We start from the raw sequence: 25,197 nt of genomic DNA, 5'->3' as shown, positions 1-25,197 counted from the left end.
GTTTCCATTAACGGATGGAACTGTTACCCTTTTTCTCCAGCCACGACCCGCACTTTTTTTACCTAGGATAGCACACACTATATTTGGTGATTTCCTAAATCAGGTCATAAATTTCTTTCTGAAAAACATGTCAAAAAGACAGTAACTGCAGTGGAACTACTAGGAACATTAAAGAAAGAAACAAAAATAGGAGAAAGCAATTAAAGGGAAGTCCCTGCCACCTTTCAAATAGCCTTTCATGAAGTCACATAATTTAGAAGGCTCCCTCTCATGGAGAAAGTTTTAAAACAGTTGCAGATAGAGCATCTTGCAGAAATATCTGACTTTTGCACATTTTGCTGTTATGACCTGCAACTGAAATGGGCATTCTTACAACCTGATGAACCATGATACTCAACACTGTGAAGGTGCAAAATATCTTTATTGTGGCACAAACAACAACGTAACCAATCAAACCGGTGGTTGCATAAGTGCTCAGCTCCTGTGCCGTGGCATGCTTAAATGGCTCTGGGGCACTCACTTCCTCTAGATATCACATACTGTACTGGTTGAATGGAGGGCACTACTGTGCAATTCCAGTGCCACCTGACCTCATGTTAACTATACCTGTTCCTGGAAGGCCCCAGAATTTTTTGGAGAGCATATCTAAACATACTGAAACAAACAGCATCATGAAGACCACATGACTATCAAAACCACTCTGGGATAAAGTTGTACAGAAGCACCAGGCAAAATTGGGTGATATAAAAAATTCAAACTATGAACATCTCCAGGAGAACCATTAAATCTATTCATACAAAACCGAAAGAATAGAAAGAAGACTGTCCACCAAAATTCAGCAATTAGGTAAGAAGAGCATTCATTAGAGAAGCAACCAAGAGACCAGTGGTAATTCTGAAGGAGTAAGAGAGATCCACAGCTGAGATAGGAGAAAGTGTTCGTGGAACAAGCATCTTCTGGACGATCAACAAAGCTAGGCTTTATGGAAAAGTGGTGAGAAGAAAGCCATTGCTGGGGAAAAAACATATCAAAACCTGTTTGGCTTTTGTGGTGTGGGAAATACAAGCAAACACATGGAAAAGGGTTCTCTGGTCTGTTTCATCTTGTTGGCCTTGCTATAAAATCTACATTGGGTGCAAAGTCCTCATGGCAACATCTTATTGCGGGGCTTCTTTTCCACAGCAGGAACTAGAAAATGGCTCATGCAGGAAGAAGAGATGGATGAACCCAGATACAGGGCAATTCTAGAGGAAAACCTTTTTCACTCTGCAAGTGACCTGGGCCTGATGTAGAGGTTCACCTTCCAGTAGGACAGTGACCCTAAACACACAGCCGAAGTAATTTTGGAGTGATTTAAAATCCAAAAACTGAATGTCTTAGAATTGGCCCAACCCAGATTTCAGCTTGGATTCCAGTCTGGCTGAGAATTTGTGGCAAGGCTTGAAAGTTGCTTTTTACCAGCAATCTCCATCTAACATGACACGGTTTTATCAGAAAGAATGGGCAAAAATTGTAGGATCCAGATGTGCAAAGCTGACAGAGACTTTCCTAAGATGACCGGAAGCTGTAACTGCAACCAAAGGTGCTTCTGCCAAGTATTGACTGAGGGGGGTGAATAGTTACTGATGAAATCAACAAATTCCAGTTTGTTTTTTTTAACCTATTTTTGTGCCATAATAGAAAATACAATTTCATGTGCTATCTTGTTTACATCAAGTGGTAACAATACCATTTAAATCCATTGCACTTTCAGATGGTAACACAACAAAATGTGGAAAAGTCAAAGGAGTGTGTGAACACTTCTGCAAAGCTTTGTAATTAAAATAAAGCTAAAAAACCATTTGGAGGCAGTGGGAAAACACCAATTAATGTGTGTTGCCAGTCCACTATTGCCATTTTGGCTCTCTCTTTGCACTCATCAGAAAAGAGTTGCTTCGTAAGTCAAGCCTGTTCTAACCTTGCTTTACAAGCTAATTTTACCCAATTAACCCTCTGTAGCTACTATGGAACTTCAAAGGGGTAAATGCTAGCACACAAACAAGCCAACATCCTAGACACTCTGTGGCCATTACTTTCTGATTTTAATTTTTATCTTTTAGTTCCCACCAAAAATCGCCCACCCTGATTTATATGTTTATTCCACACAAAAGAATTGTGCAGAGAGTTGGGTAGGACTTCAGGGAAACCTATTTTTCAGTTCCAGGACACATGAATGAAACATGCCATGCTATATCTTTTAATACATAATATTGTACTATTGATCCCGTGTTGAAATACTTATAAAACATCATTTGCACTGAATGGATGCTTTGGAACAGAGGAATCCATGCAGTTCAATAACTACCTCTGGGCCCTTTTCAGCACACATTTGCACTGCTTCAAGTGCAAAACTGAAAAGGTACAATGACCTATTTTTGATTGGCCACTGCAATGTCCACAAATGGAACACTAACTTGTTGGAAAACTCTAACTTGTTGGATCATTTACGTTTTCCGCAATGCTTTTGTGCAGAGATCAATATCCAGATAGTCCTGGTGATGCATTCCATTGCTTCAGTTGTTATGCAAGGAGAGATGATGTTTTTAACTGATTCTGCTTCTGTGTCTTTAAGAGGAGGCTAACAAACAGGCTAATTTATACAATAATTTAGCAAGGAAAGCTCTTTCTGGCTTAGTTGGAAATGCTTATCCTGTTAAATGTATGTGTTGAGCTAAACTTGAAGACAAAGAGAAAAAAAAATTATTTTTTCTATTATTTATTTATTTATTTATTAAAACATTTTTATGCCACCCCATTCGCCGAAGCCTCGGGGCGGCTTACAACAATTTCAAGGTAACCATCTTATGTCTTGCCTCCACTGTGCATTATGGACTGATCCCTAATGCTGGAAAAGAATTCCATTGAAGAAACTTACTCCAAGACTGCTGTACAAGGTGTATCTTTAGAGCTTTAACCTTTTCTTCATGTTATGTAAACCAAGACATAAGTACTACCAACTTTTCCAGGACAAACAACTATGTTTAAAACTCCTGTTGTAACAAGGACAGCTACATCAGTTTAACTACCAGATTTAGTTAAGCAGTAACATCCAGTTAATCAGTATCTTCCACTCATATCAGGAATGAACCTAGTACTAATTTTACAAACTGCTCTGGTTGGGGCTTCATTAGGAACTGCATTCTTCACACAAACTACAGATAAATGAAGTGACTGATAAGGGCAAGTCAGTGGATGAAATTCCTAAGCAGAGTAGGACAACACAAGGAAGAACAGCTTAATCCCCCTACTCATCATCCACTCATCATCCCCATTTGAATAACGTATGTTCTAGTACCCCAACTCTCGAGATTGCAGACTTCTAGGAAAGTTTGGCAGAATTTCTTTATGTTGACCTTGGGTAGCCCAAAGTGGGTGTCATTGCTCTAAACTGATATAGATTAAGTATGTCTGAGACACCAACATGATTAATGAACACACCCATTTTAAGACATGTAATCTTTGGGGTTTATTATTTGGCTTATTAGTACCATGTACAAATCAATGAAAATTAGAAAACTAGTCCAAAGGTGGACTATACCAATTCCTACACTGCAACGTGTGTGCATTCTTGTTAAAATAGGCATTGTAGTCTATCATTCCCTTGTTTGATAAAATTTACAAATGTATTAACTTGACCATTTTTAAATCTTTGTTTATAGGTTTACAGTAGACATTTGATAGTATTAATACAGAACCCAATTTGTTCTGTATTATGTTCTTGTCAGCCACCCAGTGCTTCCTGGGGACAGGGAGGGTGGGGAATGGGATGCAAATAAATTATGATAATGAAGAAAGGATATATGTATGTTTTGTTTATTTCCCTCCCCGCCTTTTCTTTTGCTCAGTAACCAACCCTAACACTGCATACTCCCTGTGATCCTATGTTTGCACAGACGTATATACTAATGCTTTCAATAGGGCTCCAGTAAGGTTGTTCTGGATGTAGCCTGAAGCATTCAATAATCACAACAACCATAATAACCAGAAATTCACTGATCGAATTGGCACAACTTGAAGCAACAGAGACCGTGTCTTCCTTCATTTAAGTTGCATAAAGAAGTTAAGTCTTCTCCTACAATTAATAATCAAGAGTCATAAGAGTTTGCTTCTTGACCCACAAGACAATGCCTTAATAAAAATCACAGCCAGTCTTAGCGTGTTCTATGAAAGAAACTGACATCTCCAAAGGAGCAAACTAGACAAGATGGCCTAGCTGTCAATGTGGATCTGTCCCAGTCCTTATAAAGTGGACTTCAGAGGGCGATTTGAAAAGGAAAAGGAAAAGAAGAGATGGGAAATGAACTTTGCCTCCTTTTCCCTCTCCCTCTCCCCATGGTTCATCCAACATCACTTGCAGGATAGAATGCTCTCCCTCTCTTTCCTCCTGTAACCTCCACCCCATTCCACCTGAAGAGCTTCTCTAAAGGGGTTCCAAGCCATTTACAGAGGACTATAAAGGGCAGGCTGCAGAGGAAGACAGAATTTCTACCCGGACTCCAGTTCCCCTGTTCAAATGCTTCCGTCCGCAGAACAGCAGCACTGGATACAACCTACAATTTTCCACATACCCAGAACTTACTTTCCCAAGGTATCCAAGTGTCATTTTATTTCTCAGTAGCGATGTAACCTCACTAACGAACCCAGATGGGGAAAAGTGTCTGATGCAGGCACAGAATGCCCTTCACCTGTGCACCCATGTATGGGCTAAAGTAAGATCTCCAATAACGTAACATGCACACATGCAAACGTACACAGAGACGCACGGTAGTTCATATGTAACTAAGGAAAAACCACATCAAAGCAAAGGGCATCCAGTTGCAGCTGCTCTTCTATTTTGGCTATATCCCTGTTGTGAAAATTGTATTACTATAATATGTTTAATATTGTAAACCATCGTGAGTGCTCTTATTGACACATTTGGCAAGATTTAAAAAAATAACAACACAATAATTAGCTGTACATAACTGTTAACTAAAAATCAATTAATAGAATGTTTAATTGGATATAAAGAACAACAGATCTCAGGCAGCTGTTATTTCTTTCCTCATTTTTCAGCTATAGAGTACAGTGCATTTTTCTAATTCATTATTGAATTACAATTTTACAATACTATAAAAACTGCTTTTCTGCACTTCTGGTAATATGGATATAAAAATCCAAACAGGGAGCAACAGTATGAGATAATGTACCACTACAAGTTAACCTGTCTTTAAGTTTAAGTGGATTAGTGACAGCTTTTACTCGGAAGTTGGCCTTAATCTGAAATTCTTAGGAATGTCTGGGCTGCATATAATACAGGATGCAAAAGTTCAGCAAATAACTTTGTTTTTCCAAACTGCATTGTTTTTACATGTAGCACCATAATAAGTGGATATTAAAATATTACAGCTGGGCAGGTGCAAAGCAGTAATTAGCTTAACTTTTCCCCAAGTTATCCATGGGTGCTCTAAAGTTAGTGCATTAAGAAGTTTCAATGTCTTTTTTCCCTTAAATTTTAAGCAACATATATGAATTGTGTGCTATTGAATTATGTCTTACAAAACAATTCAACAAAACTAATTCTCAAGTATGTTTGTAATTTAACCATATTCACATTGCAATTCTATACAGGTTTAGACAAAAAAAAAAAAGTTTTAATTCCCAGCATTTTCCAACCAGCTCAATGGGATTGCTAGAAGTTCTAGGGCTTCTTTTCTGTCTGCACATGGATACAACTGCACCCTAAGGTTACAACCCAGTAGGAATAACTCTCAATGATCACAGTGGATCTTACTTCTATGAAAAGATGCCTAGGATAGGAAGCTAAAGGCGAAATCTTACATCCACTTTTCTGAAAGGTGTAAGCCTCAATGAACTTTGTGAGACCTACTCTGGAGATTAAAGGATTGCAGTGTAAATACTTGATTTTGACTCCTAGGCAAAGCAGCTCCACACACTCCACATAAAACTGTACTCCTATTCAAGCCTCAAGCATCTGAGTAAAGGGAACACACAAGGAAGTGTGATAGCCCCTCCGCCTCCACCACTATTTCTGTTGTTCTCCATATGGAGGTGAAATTTCTGGACAGGAGAGCAGCACAAATGGGACCCTTGCAATCAAGGGTTCGAAGCATCTGAATAGGGTGAAACAAGATGGATTATCCCTGTTCTTAGTTCTGTTACTAACATATGCCAAACCAAACCCAAATTAATTTAGTGCATCAGCATATTTCTCTATTTTTCTCCAGAAAACCTACATCATTGGCTGTTGCAAGCAACACCTCATTTGCCGCTTGTGAGAACTGGACTATTAACTGCGATGGGGTGCACTGAACAAGGGGAACATGAAGCATTTGGGAACTGTAGGCTGCATATTTGGATATAGTCAGCTTATGAGTGGCATTTGGAATAAGACTCCTCTCTCTGTGTTCTCAGGGACTACTTAAAGGCACACTCTTATACCTGCCCTAGTTCTATCCATGCTAGATTACTGTAATGTGCTTTCTGTACAGTTTCCTGTAAAGATATTCCAGAAACTTCCACTTGTACAGAACAGATGGCAATGAGGTGATAAATTTGTTTCCTGACTGTATTATAGCAGACCACAGGTTGGGAATCACATAGCTCCCCCATTCAAAACAAAGAATATCTCCTCCCTGCACACACAAATTGGCATTTGGAGCAAAATGTATGCTATGAAAATGTGTTCTTGCCTGTTTTATGAGTAAAGATTCCATATCATGTTAGTTTTTATATGAAGATTATTCTTCAGAATTCAATAATCCTCTAGCACAGCCTTCCCAAAGTTGTTTCTCTCCAGATGTGTTGGCCTAGAGTGGCCATGTGGTTGGAAAATGGTGGGAGATTGATCCAAAGGCATCCAGGGGACATGAAATGGGGGAAGAATAAACACTAGAATGAGTTTTCTCTTTCACTCATAATGATTTCAGAAATCTTTCTTTACTTCAAATATACCAAGTTTGCCTACTTCCCAATGTCAAAGTACAGTGTCAAAGATGCTGATACAACTGTCTACCTACTTGAGCATTTTAGCTTCACAGGATACACAAGATTAGTAAATCACAACTAAAATGAGCCCTTATGCAACTGTAGCATTGAATTATGTAATAAATAATAATTTCAAGGGCTACATAAACATATGCTCTAGCATAGTAAGAATACTTTCATACCAGGAAGTCAGATTATTGGTTTCAACATGACAATTAAATATTTGATTGTACAACACAATAAATAAGCCACTGTAAAATATTATTTTTATTTTCTTGTATCATTACAGAGCAGACATTAGATTCTCAGGAATACACTTTGTTTTTCCACTTTTTCCTCTATGTAGTTTTATGATTACCTCTTCCCACAAAAGATCTACAAGCAAGTTCACATGATGTTCAGAATACACTCACTGTGTAAAGAAAAGAACATTATGCTTCTATTGTTGAGAACTAGCCCCTGGATGAAGTATACTTTCAGCATATTCCCTTGATAACTTCTTCCGTCTGTTACATTAAAGTACAAACTCACTTATTTTCCCATCACACTTTGTCCAATCACCCTGCAGTTTCCTAAAGCTCTGCTATCTATGTCTCCAGAAAAACTTAATAAGGTTAGACTTTTAATACAATTAGTAATGTAGCTCATAAATTAACCAACCCATTAGTACTCCTAAAAAAAAAAAAAATTCCATGGAAATTCTAGCTAATGCCCCTGCACTAGCTAGAAGGAATCTTCTTTCTGCTGTTTATATGAAACATGTTATAACATTTATGTTATGTGTAGCATATGTTATGAACATGTTTAAGTGTTACTTGATTTTCCCTGCAATGCCAAGAAGTGTAGTGCTAGAAATCTTGCTTCACGGAAACTGGCAACACCTAGAACACCTAAGCCACTCAATGCCTCTCATTTCATCTCCTTATTTTGTGTTGTATTCATCTTTCTTTCTGATGAAACTTAGGTCTATTTTTTTAAGGGAGGAAAAAACTGCAAAAAATAACAATGTTAGAATACTGTTCTGTTAGAAGAAAAAGTAGCATAACACCTTTATTATGGCCAACTAAGCCATAAAGATGCAAGTGAACTTTCAAGTTAATCAAAACTCTTAATAAGTCTGAATATTAAGCAAATAGAAACCAAAACAATGCAAAGCAAAACAAAATGAAATGGCAATGGCACATGAGAGAAACAGATGTTGCTGAGCATTGCAGCCCAAGTCTGCAGTTTGTAACATTTTAAGATGAAACCGAGGATGCATTATGTTAGGCAAAAGGGATATAGAAGCAGGGCTGCTGAAAATGTAAAAGCTAGCAGTTATTTGGATCTGCCACTAACTGAATATATAAATCACTTATAAAGCCAGAAAGTGGAAAGGAAAAAGTGGTAGTTCTTATATTAGCAGACTTGTAGATTAATTTAAGGTGGTGTGCGAAGTATAATACAAGCCCAATTATATTAGTGATATGAGTGCTGTCCAGTTATCACAGTTCTAATAACTGCTGAATTTTATTTTTTCAAAAGGAGAACAGTCACACTTTTCTGACCATGTAGAATTCGGTGTAAACTTGAGAGCTTTTTGCACCAAGCACTGCCGACCCTATTTAATCTATGTAATTACGCCTTCATTTAATTTTAAACTATTACAAACTGCAGGTTGGGCTTTCTATCATACCCACAACATCTGTTTGTCTCTTCCACCACCACCATTTCCATTTTATGTTCGGTTGGTCAATATTCAGCCTTATTAAGAGTTTTGATTAACGCAAAAGCTTGACTATCTTTTTGTAGCTGCTTAGTCAATTCTAATAAAGGTGTTGTGCATGGAGGAAAAGAGCAAGCCATGCAGTAAGCACATTTACTTGGAATTAAATCACGAGGAGCTGAAGAAGGGTCTTTCTCTTGTAGCTGTGCTTATGACTATAGCCATACGCATACGGGCTTCCACAATGCCTTCAGACAGCTTATTCCAGTGTTGAGTTTCTCCTACAGTTATGGTCACTAATGGTAATTCTATGAGGTTAACACTGAAGGGAGAGGGATTTGAACCTCAGCCACCATACAGGCGCCATTTAACCCACTACTCCCTGCAAAGCTGCTCTGAGCCACAGAAGGAAAAACTTTCAAGCATAGCTAAACAATCCCTCTAGTATGCTCTGATCAAATTGACCTCTGCACTCACTCACCATTGCTTTTTAAGAAAATAAAAACCAGGCATTCAGTTATGAAATTCCCACATAACACCTAATTTAACCTTTACATAGGTTTTCCCCACTGAAGTTTAATCCATCCAGTTCAATACTGCAGTGATTCTTCACTGATCCATTCCCATTTACTTCATACATTATGAACTAGTATGGGATGGAGCCACAAGAAATGTGTGACCATGTAATAACAAAAAAACGTGTTGACCAGCCTCAGATTTGATATGGATGCCATAACTATCAGTCCTTCCTAAAATAAATAAAATCAACCCACTATGTGATTATCCAACAATAGTTTCTTCTTACCCTCAATTTTTACTGGTAAAATGGAATGATTAGATTAAATGCTTTATTAGAATTCTGCTGTTTGATTTGAGCCCCTTTCTAACAAATTAAATAAATTCTGTTGTCTAACATAGCTGTCTTACAAATAAGAACTGACTGCTAAGAATCACACAATCTCCCCCCTACATATTTAGCAAATGTTTTTTCTATTAGTTTTATTTTTACTTCTTGTGTACCAAAAGCCACCTAATCAGTCAGTTTGTTCACTGAAAAAAGGCAGGCTTATATTAACTCTCTTGGAGACTTCTTGAATCATGCTATTATTAAACAGATCTCCAGAATCGCAAACTATAACAACGAGTTGCCTACCTGTAACCGCAGCTCCTTGAGTGGTTATTTGTGCATCACACACATGGGCTCTGTTCCTGCAAAAAGCCTCTATTAGGAAGCTTCTTCAGCTGAAGTAAAGTACAGTGGTTAACAAATCCATCTCCTCTCATTAAACAGAGGAAGTTGGTGTTAATTTGCTGACTGGACGTCCACCTGAACTCTGGTGAACTCCTTTTTCTACAAGGAACAGTGGGCACCAAGCCATGGTTACTTTGAGGTTCAAGGCAGCAGTGGACTACATCCATCGTCCCATGAGCTCCCAAGCTTCTCAGTCAACCAGTGATGATGAGCCCTGCCTGATCTTGACTGGGGAGACTATACTATGGGCAAAGGTGGAAAAACAAAAATGATGCCTCCTCTTCCTGGATCTGGTACATATTCTCAAGATGGTTCAAAGTCTGTACCACAGAAGAAGGGGTTTTCCACAATTCACAGTAAGGTCAGGACAAATGGAATGGCAAGTACTGCCAATGTTTCTGAGTATACGCCACCAAACACTGAATCTTGCCAACTGATCCAGCTGTTTTGTGTGTAGTCTGAGTGACTGAGAAGATCTGATCAGAAAAACAGACCAAAGATTTTGATGGAGAGGCTGGTGTACTCAAGCCTGTGTCCAGAGATGACAAAGATAGAATGGCTGATACACAGGATTTCAAATCTGAAGTACAATCCTCTGGCTTTATTTATAGGTGGTCAGGCAGGCTGCCATAGAGCCTGAAGGCTTGAACCGGACAGATTCCTGGGCCTTAAAGACATCACCCTACAAAGAGGTGGTACTGTCTGGAAGGGCCCTTGAACATGTGGCAGAGGATGGGGGAATCATAACACTGAACATCTGTGTATCCAAAGTGGTTATAAATCAACAGATATCAGTGCCAGTACTCCAAATAATAATGATAACAGTTTGGGGCTCTATTCCCATCTGTCATCCCAATCAGAGATGGGAGAACGGGAGCAACAGGGAGAGAGGCTTGCCAGGGTGTAGATCCATAAGTGCTGGAAATGTTGTTTGATGACCAGCACCTCAAGAGCAAGGAAGCATTTGATCCCTAATTTCTCCTTTGGGTACCCAAGTCAGGTGAAATCTTTCAAGTATACGTACCAGGACATGGATACCAGAATCAGTGAATCCAGAAGTGGAACTGGAGGAGAGCCAACCCCAAGATTCTCTTGACCTCTTTTTTTCCCTTTTCTTTTATGAGCTCTTCAAGATTTCATTCAATACCACGAAAAAGTTTCTAAATTTTAATTTTGTATAGTCTGTCCATAAATTGCCTTCAAGCAAATCTTGGATTCATTTTAATATAAAAGTACTGCCGCTGCCACAGATCTTGAGCAGCAAAGCAAAATGTAACATAGGTAGATTTATTTCACACACAGGGTTTTCAGATAATATTATGGGCAAGAGCCCTGTACTTGAAAAATATGAAGTCTTGCATAACAGCAACTATTCTTATCCTCCCATGATTGCTGCCTGCTGTTGCTATCAAATTCACACTGTGACCACAAGCATTGCAGGCCAATCATAATCTGAAAGCAATGAAAAATACCAGTTCTCTTTTACAGAATAGTAACCAGAATGGGGCCACTGCATGCATTGTCCAACCTAGAACACTGTTCAACCCACCTAGGGTGCTTTGCTTGCTTGTTTGTTTTCAGAAAAACAAGTTTTAAAATCTGCCACATGAAATAATTTCCTTTAAAATAGCAGAATGCCTGTTTAAAAAGTATGAACTTCTCATCTATACAAACAAAGCAACTAGATGTTACTCAAAAGTTAAAGTTAAAGTGCTCCAAAGTCTACCCATCTGACCACCAATGATTCTTCTAGTTCAGCATGACTTGTGAAAGGCACAGAGAAAGCTGCCTTCCGTTGAGTCAAATCATTGGTTCTGTCAACACTCCTTGTCAGAGGCGCTCCAGTGTTTCAGGCAGGGTTTTTTTCAACCCTAGCTAGAGATGCCAAGAGAGTGAACCTAGCAAAGCAAGTGCTCTACCACTGAGCTATGTCCTTAAATGTTACTGCCACCTTTATCTTTCTTAAGTGATCCTGAAAATATCAGTATGCAGCATAGCATGATATGTAAATGAAATACAAGAAGGGAGGAATGTTTCCCCTAAATTAGTTCACTTTTAAGTTCCATCTAACTCTGAAATTATCCATGTGCATATACTGTTATACTGAAAACTTTCAAGATCGCTTAGGTGAGATGAACAGCTTGGCCTTTATCACTTTTTCACACTTTTACAATCTTTTTAAAATAGGCACTATCAACACAACAAAACACATCCCTATGGCCCGTTGGGTATCATTTGATCTATTGTTTCTAATGGTACTGCCTGTCAACAAGTTGTTTTAAAAACAAAGACAGAGGCTTACTGACTCGAATGAAATGATAAGCATGTACTTAGTTCAACTCTCCCACTGAAATAACACGACCTTTGTACTCATAGGAGACAGATTAAAACGGAACTCTTTCCAAAACCATACATGGCTACTTGCTGTAAATCAATAGTATCTATCTATCCCTACACACACCTTGGGGCAAGGAGTGAAGAAGTGGATCTAGCGCACCACTGTTCAATCAACACAAGAAGGCAGGTGGATCAGCTCTGTCTTCGCTGCCTCTCAGAGTCCTGAGGACACAGAGCAGGCCTTCTCAAACATCTCCTTGCTCAACAGTCATTTTCAAGTCTGAGGGAGGGATCAGCTTTTCCTTCCACATGCTGACAGAGCTCGGAGGAAGCCCATGCTACACGAAAAGCCTCACCCCCCCACACCCCCATCAACAAATCAATTTAATGAATCAATGTATCCATCAATTACATTTATCAATTTAATGGATAAGAAAACTGGGCTCAGAGAAGTTCCTCCCTCCCAATTCAATGATTTGCAGCAGAAAAAGGTTGACCACAAAGGGATAAGGATGCACCCTTATTGTTTATCCCTGCCAAAATCCACACGAGTTTCCACTTACTCTGCTTTAGATGTTCTTGAACCCCTTTCACAATATACTATTAATATCCATAATTACCACCTCATTCTCCTAAAACCCACACCAGTCATTTTTGTGTATTTGGAAATAGTATTTTTATACGCATATTTCATACAGCGTGCATCATCGCATTTTAAAAAAATCTACTCAAGCAAGTATGGAAAATGGAGCTGTTGGGTTTTGGTTTAAACTTCACTTCACCTTAGCAAATGCCAATTGATTCCTGCCTCTGTGTAAGTTTCAGGAATATTTGTAATTGTTTCTTACTTAGAACTGTGTGCTCAAATTCCAATATTTATGGTGGAAACAGACAAGAGGTTAGCTCATGTGCTTTCCCTCTACACAAAAGGCCTTACCTAAAAAGACCTATAACATCCACCCTGGAATATGGATACAGGAATCTCTAGGGGAGGAAAGTCTTTATGAAATTACTACTGTAATATCATCCATTTTTACCTCTTAACAATACGTTCTAAAATTACAGGTACCATCAAATGCAGAGCAGGTGCTCCTGCCCTCCATCTGCTCCCTCTGCACAAAGCAACAAAACTGCAGGAAACATAAGCCCTGACCGCATAATAACTCACTGACAAGGCAATGAATGGTGAAATTTTGCAAAATTTAATGTTACCAACAGTCAGGAGATACAGCAGATTAGCACTCATAAGATAAACAATGAACAAAATAAAAGCCTCCTGTGGAGCTACATACAACCTGACAACAAGCAGGAAATGAGTGTTTAACAGCTTTATTAGAAGTGCACATGCATCGCCATAGCAAATTACATTTAATCCCCATCACATTACAGCAGCGCACAACACTCCGTGATGAGCATTTTTGCATGTCACTCAATGTATGTACAAGAGTCTACAATACACTATAGATTTCTATCAAGTCACAATGATAAGCCTAATTGCATTTTACTTCTAAACTAAAGCAAAGAATTCAATAATTTTGACTTTTTATTGCAAGACTATAGTATGAAATTCAGTAATTTTGTTAAACAATACTTTGCAATATCTGCATGTGATCTGGCAATCTAGACACGGTGGACACTACCACTTCCGGTATTTTATTCCAGCTGAGTCCATAGTTACGTAGCTACGATGTCTAAGGCAGCCTTCCCAAAGTGATGCCATCATTATCTCCAAGCCAGTGTGGACAAGCATACTTGGAGGGAACCTATTTGGAAAACATTCAAGTAGGACGGGGCAGGCAACATCAAATGATCTAGGGACAATTTCTAGCCCCTGGACACCCCCCTGTGGGTCCAACTCCTGCTGGCACCACCTTGCAGAAAATTCTGGCAGCAATCCAGAAAAATGCCTTAGAAAGGCCATATTTAGATAGAAAATAAAGTGGAATTGGCCTTCCTGAGGCTGTGTGTTGGCTTGTCTAGTACAAATTTTATTAGTGATTTAATCACCCCCTAGAAGCAGAGCTATTTCCTCCTCCAACAGACAAGGAGCTGGGGGGCACAAGTAGCAACACTATTAAGTGTGAAAGTAGGGAGTAAGGAAGGGTGGGACCTGCAGGCTGCAGTCCTGACCAGCACCTCTGGACCCTCTCGGCAAGGGTGGGAGTCCTGGCTTTGCCGTCCTGCCCACCCTTCCTCCCCCCCAGCTTAGTCTCTCCACCAGCTTCGTCGTCATTCTCTTTCTCCTGGCTGATGCTGGAGCTGCCTGGATTGAAGTACTGCTGAAACCAGCTCCAGGGGCCCCAGTCCTGCAAAGAAGCCTGCCAGCCACGGTTCTAATTACAAACAGCTCCCACCTGGCATGGCCTGAGATGCAGCAGGCCTCCCCCTTTTGGGGGACTGCTGGGGGGGAGCACAATGGGTGCTCCTCTAATGGTGTTGTAATTCTCTGTGTTTGGGAGAGAGTGTGCCTCTTCAGGGACCCTGCTTATGTGCAGCGGAAGATGGGAATGGGACCAAGTCAGGAGAGGTTCTGATGGGGGTCCAATCAGCAACTGACTGAGTAGGGTGCAAGAGGCCCTGCATTGCAATAGCGCCACTCTACTTTCATAGTAAGTTCCAGAATGTGGCGCTTGGGCAATACCGCTCTGCCCCTTGGATCTTCCAGTATAGGGTCTCTCAGGGGTGCGTCTTGTCCCTCGTGTTATTTAATATGCCCATGAAATCACTGAGTGAGCTCATCTGGAGCTTTGTGGTGTGTTGCCATCAGTATGCTGGTGACACGCGACTCTCTCTCTTTCCCTCTTCAGCGGATGAGGCTGTGGATGTGCTGACTGCGACAATGGACTGGAGGATAACAAACTGAAGCTCAATCGGGAGAAGACTGAGATGCTGTTGGTGGGTAGCTCTTCTGACCAGATGGAAGGAATTCAGCCTGTTCTAGATGGGGGTGAACTCTCCTTGAAGGAAAAGGTTCATGGCTTGGGGGTGCTTCTTGAACCATCTTTGTCACTTGAGGCCCAGATGACTATTCAGCTTGGAGTGTCTTCTACCAGCTTTGGCTTGGAGCTCCTCTCCATCCATATCTGGGCAGAGACAGCCTGTATCAGTGATCTATGCTCTGGTAATCTCTAAACTAGACTACTGCAATGTGCTCCACCTGGGGCTGCCCTTGAAGACTGTTTGGAAGCTGCAGCTTGCGCAAAATGAGGCAACCAGATTAGTAACAGGGATTAGACAGTCTGATCATATAACACCAATTCTGGCCCACTTGCACTGGGTGCCTTTATGCTTCCAAGCCCAATTCAAGGTGCTGGCTTTGACCAATGAAGCCCTACACAGCTTGGGACCACAGAATGCCTCTCCCAACCTCTATCTACCCAGACACCATGATCAAGTTCTGGGGCCTTTCTCCAACTGTCTACCTCCAAGGGATACTCCCATGGTGGCAACAAGGAAAAGAGCCTTTTCAGTAGTGGCCCCAATTATGGGATGAGCCCCCAGCTGGAGCCAACTTTACTATCTTTTCAGTGCCAGGAAAAGACTGTCTACTGCAGAGCATTTAGTTACTGGAACCTGCAGGTTGATAGATAGGGTTTAACTGGGTCTTTTTAATGTATATATTTTTTTCTGGGGGTTTTTGTGGTTCAAAAAAATTACAGCCAACTGTTATGTTTGAATATGTTTGATTGCTTTAAATTGTTTCTAAATATCCAGCTGCGAACTGCCCAGAGAGTTGTTGGGCAGTACAGAAATTAAATAAGGGGTAGGTATGACTTAACATTTGATTCACTTTCTATACTAGACACAGATCTGAGTGTAAAAATAGAACCATTCTCAATGAACTGAGTTTCTTTTAATAGCATGTCTGCACTCAATCCTACTATTTATGAATCCTTACAGTTAGCAGACTAAACAGAACTATGGACTCCCGAGCCTTAAAAAGTGACAGTATTACCTCCTGGCCAGGAATCATCTGAAGCACCTTGTTCAGCTGTGAGTACATTTTAAGGTATTCAGAAGAACGCAGGAATTAGCATGTTGTGGCAGGCAGCACCGATCGTACCTGGCAGCTAACTGTCCTGGTGGAAGCTTAAAAACCTGAAGAACATCATCCACCCAGTGTTTGTCCCTAACACCTAGGCAGAAGAGTCATATAGCCCAGGAGCAGTATGCATTTCCAACTACCCAGGCAATTAGTGTTCAGTAATTTCACTTTCATAAATGTATTGAACTCCTTTTTCAGATAGCTATGCTGGCATCCATCACAGCATCCTGTAACAAACTGTGTATGTGTTGTATGAGGAAGCTCTTCTTTCTCAAAATACCACTGAAATTTCCATTTATTGAAAATACGCATATTTGCACAGGCATTCAAATTCTGATTATTTCACTTCTGGCAGTGGCACATTTGTTACCCATACATTCTTAGGTTCATTCATCTGAAATTACAATTAACTACAGTTTTATAGTCCTACTTAGAAGGCAAAGAGAAAGCCCAGTTGTCAGTTTCATCAGATTATCTTTTCCCAAGCCCCTTAAACCCCCCTTCTGCTCATGATCACTCTATTTATAACTTGGCCTTTGGAAGTCCCCATTAATGCCAATGGACTGAACCTATTCTGCAATATCACTGCTTAATTAGCAAATGGCAAATTATCTAGTATGCCTGGACTGACTCTGGATACTTTTTATATCTTCCATTTTGGACAGTTGCTTTTTCGCTTTTTTGCTTTCAGTATTGCCCAAATATTCATTTACTGCTATGCTGCTGCTGATACTCTCTGATACAAGCACAATATATGTCTGTTTCTACCAGATTCAGAGCACAGAGCCAGTACAAAAAATGTAATTCCTAGCATATTTAAAATCTGTAACAGGGGGAAACAAACAACAACAGTCCTACAACATTGCAGCTGAGTTCCAAAGATATTTGGGTGTAGTCAAGAGCTGTTTGTACCCCAGTGGAATTCTTAACTTTTTCTTTGCAGCAGGAAACTTCTCATATTCCAGCACAGATGAAAACTTTGCAGCAGAAAACTTTCACTAGTAGTTTAAGAGAAGTTTACCATCCTGCCTTGAAAGGGAGCTGGAGAAACAGAAATCCCAAAGCAGCTGAGAAAGCATGACTAGGTCATGAGGTCCCATCCATAATATTTTGTCCACAAATGATAATGAACAATTTTGAATATACTTGTATTTACAGCAAGTAACTCCAACTGAATGACATTTTGCTAATTTTTTAAAAAATATGTCCTTACTACCTATTTAGCTTATTTGAACATACTAGGAAATATGCATACAATTTAAAGTTACAATACTTCAGGGGGCACGTACCATTATTTTTGTCAGTAACTATCCCCCTCTTAAAGCCACCAGTGAAGTAAAGGACTTAAAATATAAATAGCAAGCAAATGAATTATTGGACAGGCTTGCACAGCCCTTGTTCTTTGCATTTTATTTTCCTTCAAAAAGACACACAACTTGCATTACATCAAGCTCTCACATCCAAATGCTTTAAATACTTGTTATGTCTCAAGCTCAAAATGTGCCAAGTTCAGTAAACCCAGCATACAAACCAGGCTTAGCATTTAGAGATGCAGCTACACCTAGTGATCGGCAGTAGATCACAGCAAACGCATTTCAGTAACAGAAAGTCTTCATACCTTTGACATAAACATTCAAGTAACAATGAAGGCACAAGTGAAAGCACACTGGAAACAACCATGTTTATAAGCAGAGGGTATCAAAAGAAACAGAAGTGTTGTTGATGTTTACTAAAGCAAGTACCTATACTAAGAAACAACCAGTATATCAAATGAGAGACTGCGAAGCTATACAACGCAAAGTCTATAGGAAGAGTTTATTTTCACTGCCATCTGCTCATCCAAAACAAATAACTGAAAGTCATTTATTTGGCATCATGAAGCACTTGTATAAGCTTATTGTTTAAACCATCATGATTATCCAAAACAACATCACTGGTAACTTAAAATTAAATCAAAATAAATAACTGACTTGAACCTAGTGAGCTGGTTCAAGTATGCCCAAGAGCTTAAGCACACCCAGCAGGAATTCAGCTTTTTCTGCTTTGAACAGCAAATCCAACAGTTTCATAATTTGCCACGTGACTTTAGGCCTGTGGATCAAGAAACTCAAAACCAAAGTTGCTTTAGGAGCATAGGGACTAGTTCTAAGTGTATGGTTCCTTGAATCACAACTTCAAAAAGGAAAAAAAAACAAGATTGTTAAGAATAAACCAATCAAGTAGAAACATGTTCATATGATGGAAGTTTCCTTTTATCTCCTCCAACCCCAATAAACGCCTAAAATCCGCTCCAGAGGTTTGGAAGAAGCACAGAGGGACAACAGTGGGAAGGGCTAATTTGATCCATGGACGGTTTCTGTTCTGTTTCTCTAGTGAAAGGAACTCTTGGATGCAACCCAGTGACCCTAATCATGAACTACCAGAATAATAGAACAATTTAGTGAGGTAAGTTCTTAATATGAAACAAAAATGCTCAGCTGCATGGGCCAAATCCAAAGCACAGTCAATCTGTCAAGGCTGCCACTGAATGGAGTGGACTTTGAAAGGAAGTGCAGAGCCTGCTTTTCTAGAAGGTCAGCCTAGTTTGGCTAGTTTGCTAATTTATCTCAGCTCAGTTCCCAATGGGAAAGTCAGCTGCATGCACATGGCAACTGGCTGGAACATTTTCTCAGCTGAATACAAGGGAATGGGACAGTCACTATCCAATCTGCCACCGTTACATGATTCTGTTGAGAAAGACAGAACAAATATGCAGACCGTATCTGTGACTGTACTGCAAATTCAGCTTCTACAATTGTCAATCCAGCAGATTACATCAGCATTAAACACTTTTTTTAATTATATATTTTGTTTGGTTATTTCAAGGCACTGTAATTTTTCTTGCAAGTCTGTTAACTAAACTGTGAGACCAAAGATACATTATAGGAGTTCTTCAATGTAATTACATCCTTCTAATACATACTGTAGGGTATACTTTTCTCTTCTATATTATCATAATAACAGTGCCATTTTAATCAGTGACTGAACAGAAAACTTTAATTTTTTAATAAGTAACTCAAGACAAGCCTGATATGGCTTCAGCATTAAAATCAACACAAAAGAAAAGAGACAGACAAGAGACAGACAAAGTAAAATGAAAACAAAACCAGTGTTGTGCATGAGATTCCCACCGCAGGTTCCCTGCAACGAGTGGGCCACATGGGAGCTCATGTAGTTGGAAGAAAACTCGGGTGATAAGATTTGACAGACTGCATAATCTATATGGGAGGGGAGATAATGAAAGCTAAATTCAGACTCCCCTCCCCTAATGTCTGGCTGAGCATGACAGGCTATCTACTGGGATGTTTCCCTTACATGCCACAGCATGATCCACACAAGGACTCTGGACTAGTTTTCTCAAAGAAAACCCCACTTCACCATACACTCAAAAGCAAGGAAGGGAAGGTCCACACCTGCAATAGCAAGACGCAAGTTACCACAGTCAAAACTGCACTATTATCTTAAATTCCCAATGTAGCATTATCTGAAATTCAAGAGATTCTTTGGGGTCACAGGGTGAGAGATATCCGAGGCACATTATTAGCCAAGGGTGGGCAAATATAAGTCACACATATGGATGTATAGCCAATGCAGGCAGTCGTGTTCTGCACAGTGGACATTGGGTTCACCACGTGGACCAGTTTTCTCCGCATACTGCCTCACTACCCCCTGCAGTGTATGACACTCATGCCTAAACGCACACAGGCACAAACAACGCTCTATACAGTCTAAATCTGTAGTGCACAAACAGCACATTTCATTGGTTCATTTCTGTGTGAAGCATCCTCTTTTTCAGAATGTCCAAAATGCAGACACAACATGAATTGGGAGCAAAGCTGGCGCTGTTTCTATTATTTACAGTATTTGGAAATGACTCTCCCACTTGCAATTCTTAAGTCTCACAGAATAGGTTTAAATATTTATATTAACTTGTTCACATGATTGCAACTTCAGGTTTAGAATTAGACAACACGGAACTGCACTCAATTTATCTATGACGGATATAATTTTTAAATAAAAGTAATTTAATAGTCCTATTTCTGTTTTGGCATGTATAAATACAAAGATTTTGCCTCACTGAGCCCTAGTTTCACTGTACTTATATGCAGTTTCACTGCATTACTGTTATAACTTTTAAATGTCTACAGAGCAAGATTATGGTCCCTGGAAGAATGCCCATAAGATAGGTCAGATTCCTTCTCCGAAGACTGTACACATTCCTACAACCAGAAGGAGACAATTCTGAACCAGTGCATTCTTCGACTTTCAGCCACCATGGAAAGGAGCTACTCCTCTGACATCAATTTCAGAAGTCCTCAGAGAGGTCAGAAAGATCCAATGGCCTCTCCATCCTCATCTACCACCATTAAATCACTGGAGAGGCCCATCTACAAATTGTTGGAGAAATCACCTCCAACAGCTCTTCTGTCATGCCTGAAAGAGCTCTCTATCTGTTCAAAAGCAGCAAAGCAAAAGATAGGATTGCTTGCAAAGCTGCCATGTTTAAAACTGTTACTATCATGTTTGCATGTGGCATTTTAAAAATAAGTAGATATTCTTGTGGATTTTATTCCAGTGTCCTGTACATGAAAGTGATTGTAGAGATGATCTTGTTATGCTGACAAATTAAAAAGGGGTCTTTTTCCGTAATACTTGTTTTTACACTCTACCACATAATGCTACGCATAGTTACAAAAAACACACGAATAAGTCATTGATATAAAAGCCCAAAGCTCAGGCGCTGTCCTAGCAAACCTCACTTCATGAGGATTCATGCTACAGAGTTAAAATTCTAGGCTGAAATTCTAACCGGTACAAATAGGCAGTGTCAGGATTGCAGCTTTAGATGGTTCACAAGTTGTCTGGCACTTCGTACAATACAAAATAACTGTGCAACCTAATAACAGGCCTCTTTTGCTTCAGGACAAGTTTGTGTTGCAAACATAAAGCATCAATTTTCTATCAGAAAAAATGAGGCTTTTATAAAAATGCATGGTTTTCAATTTCTATTACACTTCTTCTGTTATCCCATCGCAGTTGATATTTGACAGACATTTCTTCCCTTTTGTAGCCTATTTCTATTGAAAAAAATTATTTTCAGGTGGTATGTTTTGTCTGGCTAGAATAATCTACCAAAGAAATATATCACCTGATGCTACATGCCAGAAGTAGTGTCCTACTTCTCAGTATCTGTACACCATTCCTATCATCAGATTTCTTTCACTACCATCTTTATTTAAAAGATGCCCATATGCAATATACATTTATAATGCCACAATACAGGCACACTTGAACTTGCACTGTAATAAAGGAACTTACTTTTATGCATTTAGACTGGAGATGTCAGATTCTGAAAAATGTAACCATCTTGATCAAGAATTACAGCTATTTTTGAGGTAATTCAAGCAATGATTGCTTTATTTTTAATCAACTATCATTATTTTCAGTTTGGGGGCATTTGATACAACTTGAATCAATATATTTAGAATTTCCAATTTATCAAAAAAGGAGACACCAGCAAATGTCAAATGCCTTTATCAACTTTTTTACTGAGGTTTTCTTGAAAACTTGGAACAGAAACTTTTAAGTAGAATTAAAAACATGACTTTTGTTCATGCTTCACCAAGCCCCAAGATCACTTCTTAAATATGAAGACTGGCTTCATATTATAATGCAAACTTCTGTTAAAAATTCAGTATGTGGCATTTTAAAAAGTGTATTTGGAAGCCTGCTTCCTCACTTTAAAGGTCTGTAATCTGCAAAACATTCTGGTTTTACCAATATATAACTTATTTGTTAAGAAATCATTTGTTTTCATGATTAGCCACACAAGTGAAATTATGAACAGAGGCTGCCGTGTCCATTAACACAGTCTGTTATTCAACTGTATGATCATACCCTAAAATGCAACTACCACCTCATGCCATCTTAATGGTGAAGCATGACCCACGTGCAACACGCAGGTTTGCTATAAATAAGTGCAAAAGAGCTACACAAAATGTTCACAGATTATCTTTCTACCTTTCAATAATTTATGGAGTTGCCCATATTTTGTGCACCAGTTAGCATGCCTGCCTGCCTACCATTCTGCACAGAAACTGGCCCATATAGCTACAACAACCAATCATCCACTCCCTACACTTCTTTGCCAGTTCAAAGGGTGTGTGTGTTGGTGCAAACTGAACTTTTTCAGTTCAGACAATTCTGGTTAGTACCATAAGCATATACAACCAAAGGCAAGCAATAATTCTAATGACTAATTCTATCACGCATGTTTGCAACCAACAAGAATGCCATTTCCCTTAACACTTTGGACGAAATGTCAAAGAAACACTGAAGTATCCCTTTATCGGAATAAGCTGAGAACTAAGTATGGACTTGAAGTCTTTCAATAACAACAGTGTGAATCAAATTGCATAATTCACAGCTACAGACAAACTCACTGGAATCTGAGAAGGCAGCCCAGGAGAGCTTTTCATCAGTGCCATATTTCATAACGAGGTAAACCTCTGGAACTTCTCCTTCCTAATGAACCTTCTGACTTATCTACAAATGTGGTAGAGAGCTCTGAGAAAACACAGGCAGCTTTTATATACACAGCGTCCGTGGAACATTCCATTAAACCAGAGTATGTTTATAGAAATAAATCAGTCGGAGTGGGTTACACGTTTAGTTACACAAGTTTGCTGCTGTGCTGCTTGCAAGTACTACCAAGTGCACAAAACATCAAGTATCCAGAAGGAGAAGCAAGCCAAGTTCCACTTCTTTGGATCAAAGCACGTAGAACATGGAACCCAGATGTCTTCAATTTCTATCATAGGTTTTCACAGTCCAAACTTCATGTGGAAAACAAAAGACAAACAAACTGAACTAAAGTTTACTCATTCCTTCCAACTGTGTCAACTAACAGTTTCGTAAAGCCTTCACTGACCAAAAGGCTGTTACTGTGTGATATGATACACATGAATATGTAGATAAACTTGAATGCACCACCGAAGCGGGTTGTTTTGTTGCACATCCTGAAACACAGCCAGAGAAAGAGAGGCACAGCAGTGAGGATCACGGAAGGAAAAGGCTGCCAGGTGGGATTTTGTTTAAAAGTTATGCCTGGGTGATCTGCTGTCACTCCTTGGCAGCTGTAAAGCGGTATTCTGGCATGAGGGGAGCGAGGCAAACGGATCGCACGCACGGCCTCCCCCTCGATGCCCCACAGTCGCCACGACCTGCCCGTCTTTTCTTCCGGTCTTTTTTCAAGACGGTCCAAACGGCCGGGGCGGCCCAGCGCTGCCTCCTCCCGCAGAACTGGGGAAGGTACCAGAGCCTCACCTCCCCCTTCGCAGCGGGTCACCACGCTACCGGCTGTTGCCACAACACAAGTTTCAGGGAACTTCGCCCACATCGTCCCACCCAGGGTCTGCCGACCTTCACGACTAACTGAGGGAGGCGAGGGGGCAGAGCAGAAGCGTGTGCGTGTGCGCGGCATTCTCCTCCTCTCCCGCTACTCGGGAAGCGAGTCCCTTGCAAAGCCACATGCCAGGTCCGCGCTGAGCAAAGCGTCACCCCGGCCAGCGGCCAGCCTGCCTGCCTGCCCGCCTGCTAGACGGGGCGGCCCTGGCTGGAAAGGAGAGGAAGAATTGTGTCACCTCACTCCTGCCACCCCGAACTCCTGGCCGGCAGTCAAAGTGCAGAGGTGCCTTTTATTTATTTTTTATTTTTTAAGGGAAAGAGCCTCGATTTCAAGCAAATCAGCCTTTCGTTGTCTCGCCTGCGCGTCCAAAATCCGAACTTCTGCCCGGAAAATTGTCCTCGCCTCTTCGGGGGAGGCCGCCCCTCGCCACCAGACCGTGCGCAAGTCTCGCCCTCCCTGCGTTTTTGCACCGGGCGGTCCAAACTAACGGGATCCTTCCCACCGCGCCCTGAGCTTCCCCGCTCTGTTCCAGGCGTCTCTCCGCTTGGCTTTTTTTCCACGCACGCAGCAACTCCAAGGGTCACACCCGCGGAGGGAATAACTCCCAGTTCCCCACGACTGCCCATCCCCGGGACAAATCCCCATCAGCTTTTCACGCATCGTCTCCCGGGAGGCCGTATGCGCACAGAGAGAGGCAGAAAGGGGAAACGGGAGAGCGTTTACCTGTGAATGTCTCCGCTCTCGCTGCCAGCAAAAGTCCAGCCAAAGTCAGGAGGCAAGTTTCAACTTTCCCCATATTTCTTGTTGCTCCAGAAATGGTCCCCACTGGCCCTCCCAGGCGATGTGGGAGGCTAGCGCGGGGTGCCTCTGTCCCGTTCCGTGGCCCCTTCTTGACAGCGGCAGCCTTTGCTAGGGGGGGAAAGGGGGCTCCGAGAAGGGCTCCGTTTTCTCCTGCCGCTCAGCACTTCGCGCTGCTGCCAGGAAAGTCCCGCTACTCCGCGCTCCCTGTTGCGCCGCTCCAGCCCCGCCGCCTCCGTCCTAGTCCGGCGCGCCGCGCCGTCTTTTGCCGGGAACTCTCTTCTTGCTCGAGACTCCCCGCACTGACTCGCGCTGCCCCCGCCAGGCAGGCAGGCAGGCAGGCGAGGCAGCCAGCCAGCCAGCCAGCCAGCCAGCGAGCGAGCGAGCAGGCAAGCCGCCGCGAGCGAGCTGCCAAGTCACGCCCAGGCGCCGACAACGCCACCTTCCCCCGCTAGAGGGCGAGTGGCGCCCAGAGCCGGCGCCCGCGCCAGCCGCCCGGCCGCCTGCGCGGGAGGCGCCGCTTCGGCTCCCGCGGGAGAGCGAGCGCGAACGGGACAGGCGCGCGCTCGCCCAAGGGACGGGCGGCG

The 25,197-nt window shown here is 41.2% G+C and overlaps 1 protein-coding gene across 19 annotated transcripts in view; it reads right to left on the bottom strand.

Moving 5' to 3' along the window:
• Window positions 1–24,958, bottom strand: part of PTPRM (protein tyrosine phosphatase receptor type M) — a 504,993-nt gene extending 480,035 nt beyond the window's left edge. For all 19 annotated transcript variants that reach the window (XM_044426600.1, XM_044426602.1, XM_044426601.1 and 16 more), the window contains exon 1: window positions 24,536–24,958. In XM_044426600.1, coding sequence (XP_044282535.1) covers window positions 24,536–24,608 — 73 coding nt within the window. In that variant the 5' untranslated portion in view covers window positions 24,609–24,958. The remainder of the gene's footprint in view (window positions 1–24,535) is intronic.
• Window positions 24,959–25,197: the final 239 nt, after the last annotated feature.

The sequence above is a fragment of the Varanus komodoensis genome, unplaced genomic scaffold (assembly GCF_004798865.1).
Source record: "Varanus komodoensis strain SLA01 unplaced genomic scaffold, ASM479886v1 scaffold17, whole genome shotgun sequence".
NCBI classification, from domain to species: Eukaryota; Metazoa; Chordata; class Lepidosauria; order Squamata; family Varanidae; genus Varanus; species Varanus komodoensis.
This window is presented reverse-complemented; position numbering and strand designations above follow the sequence as displayed.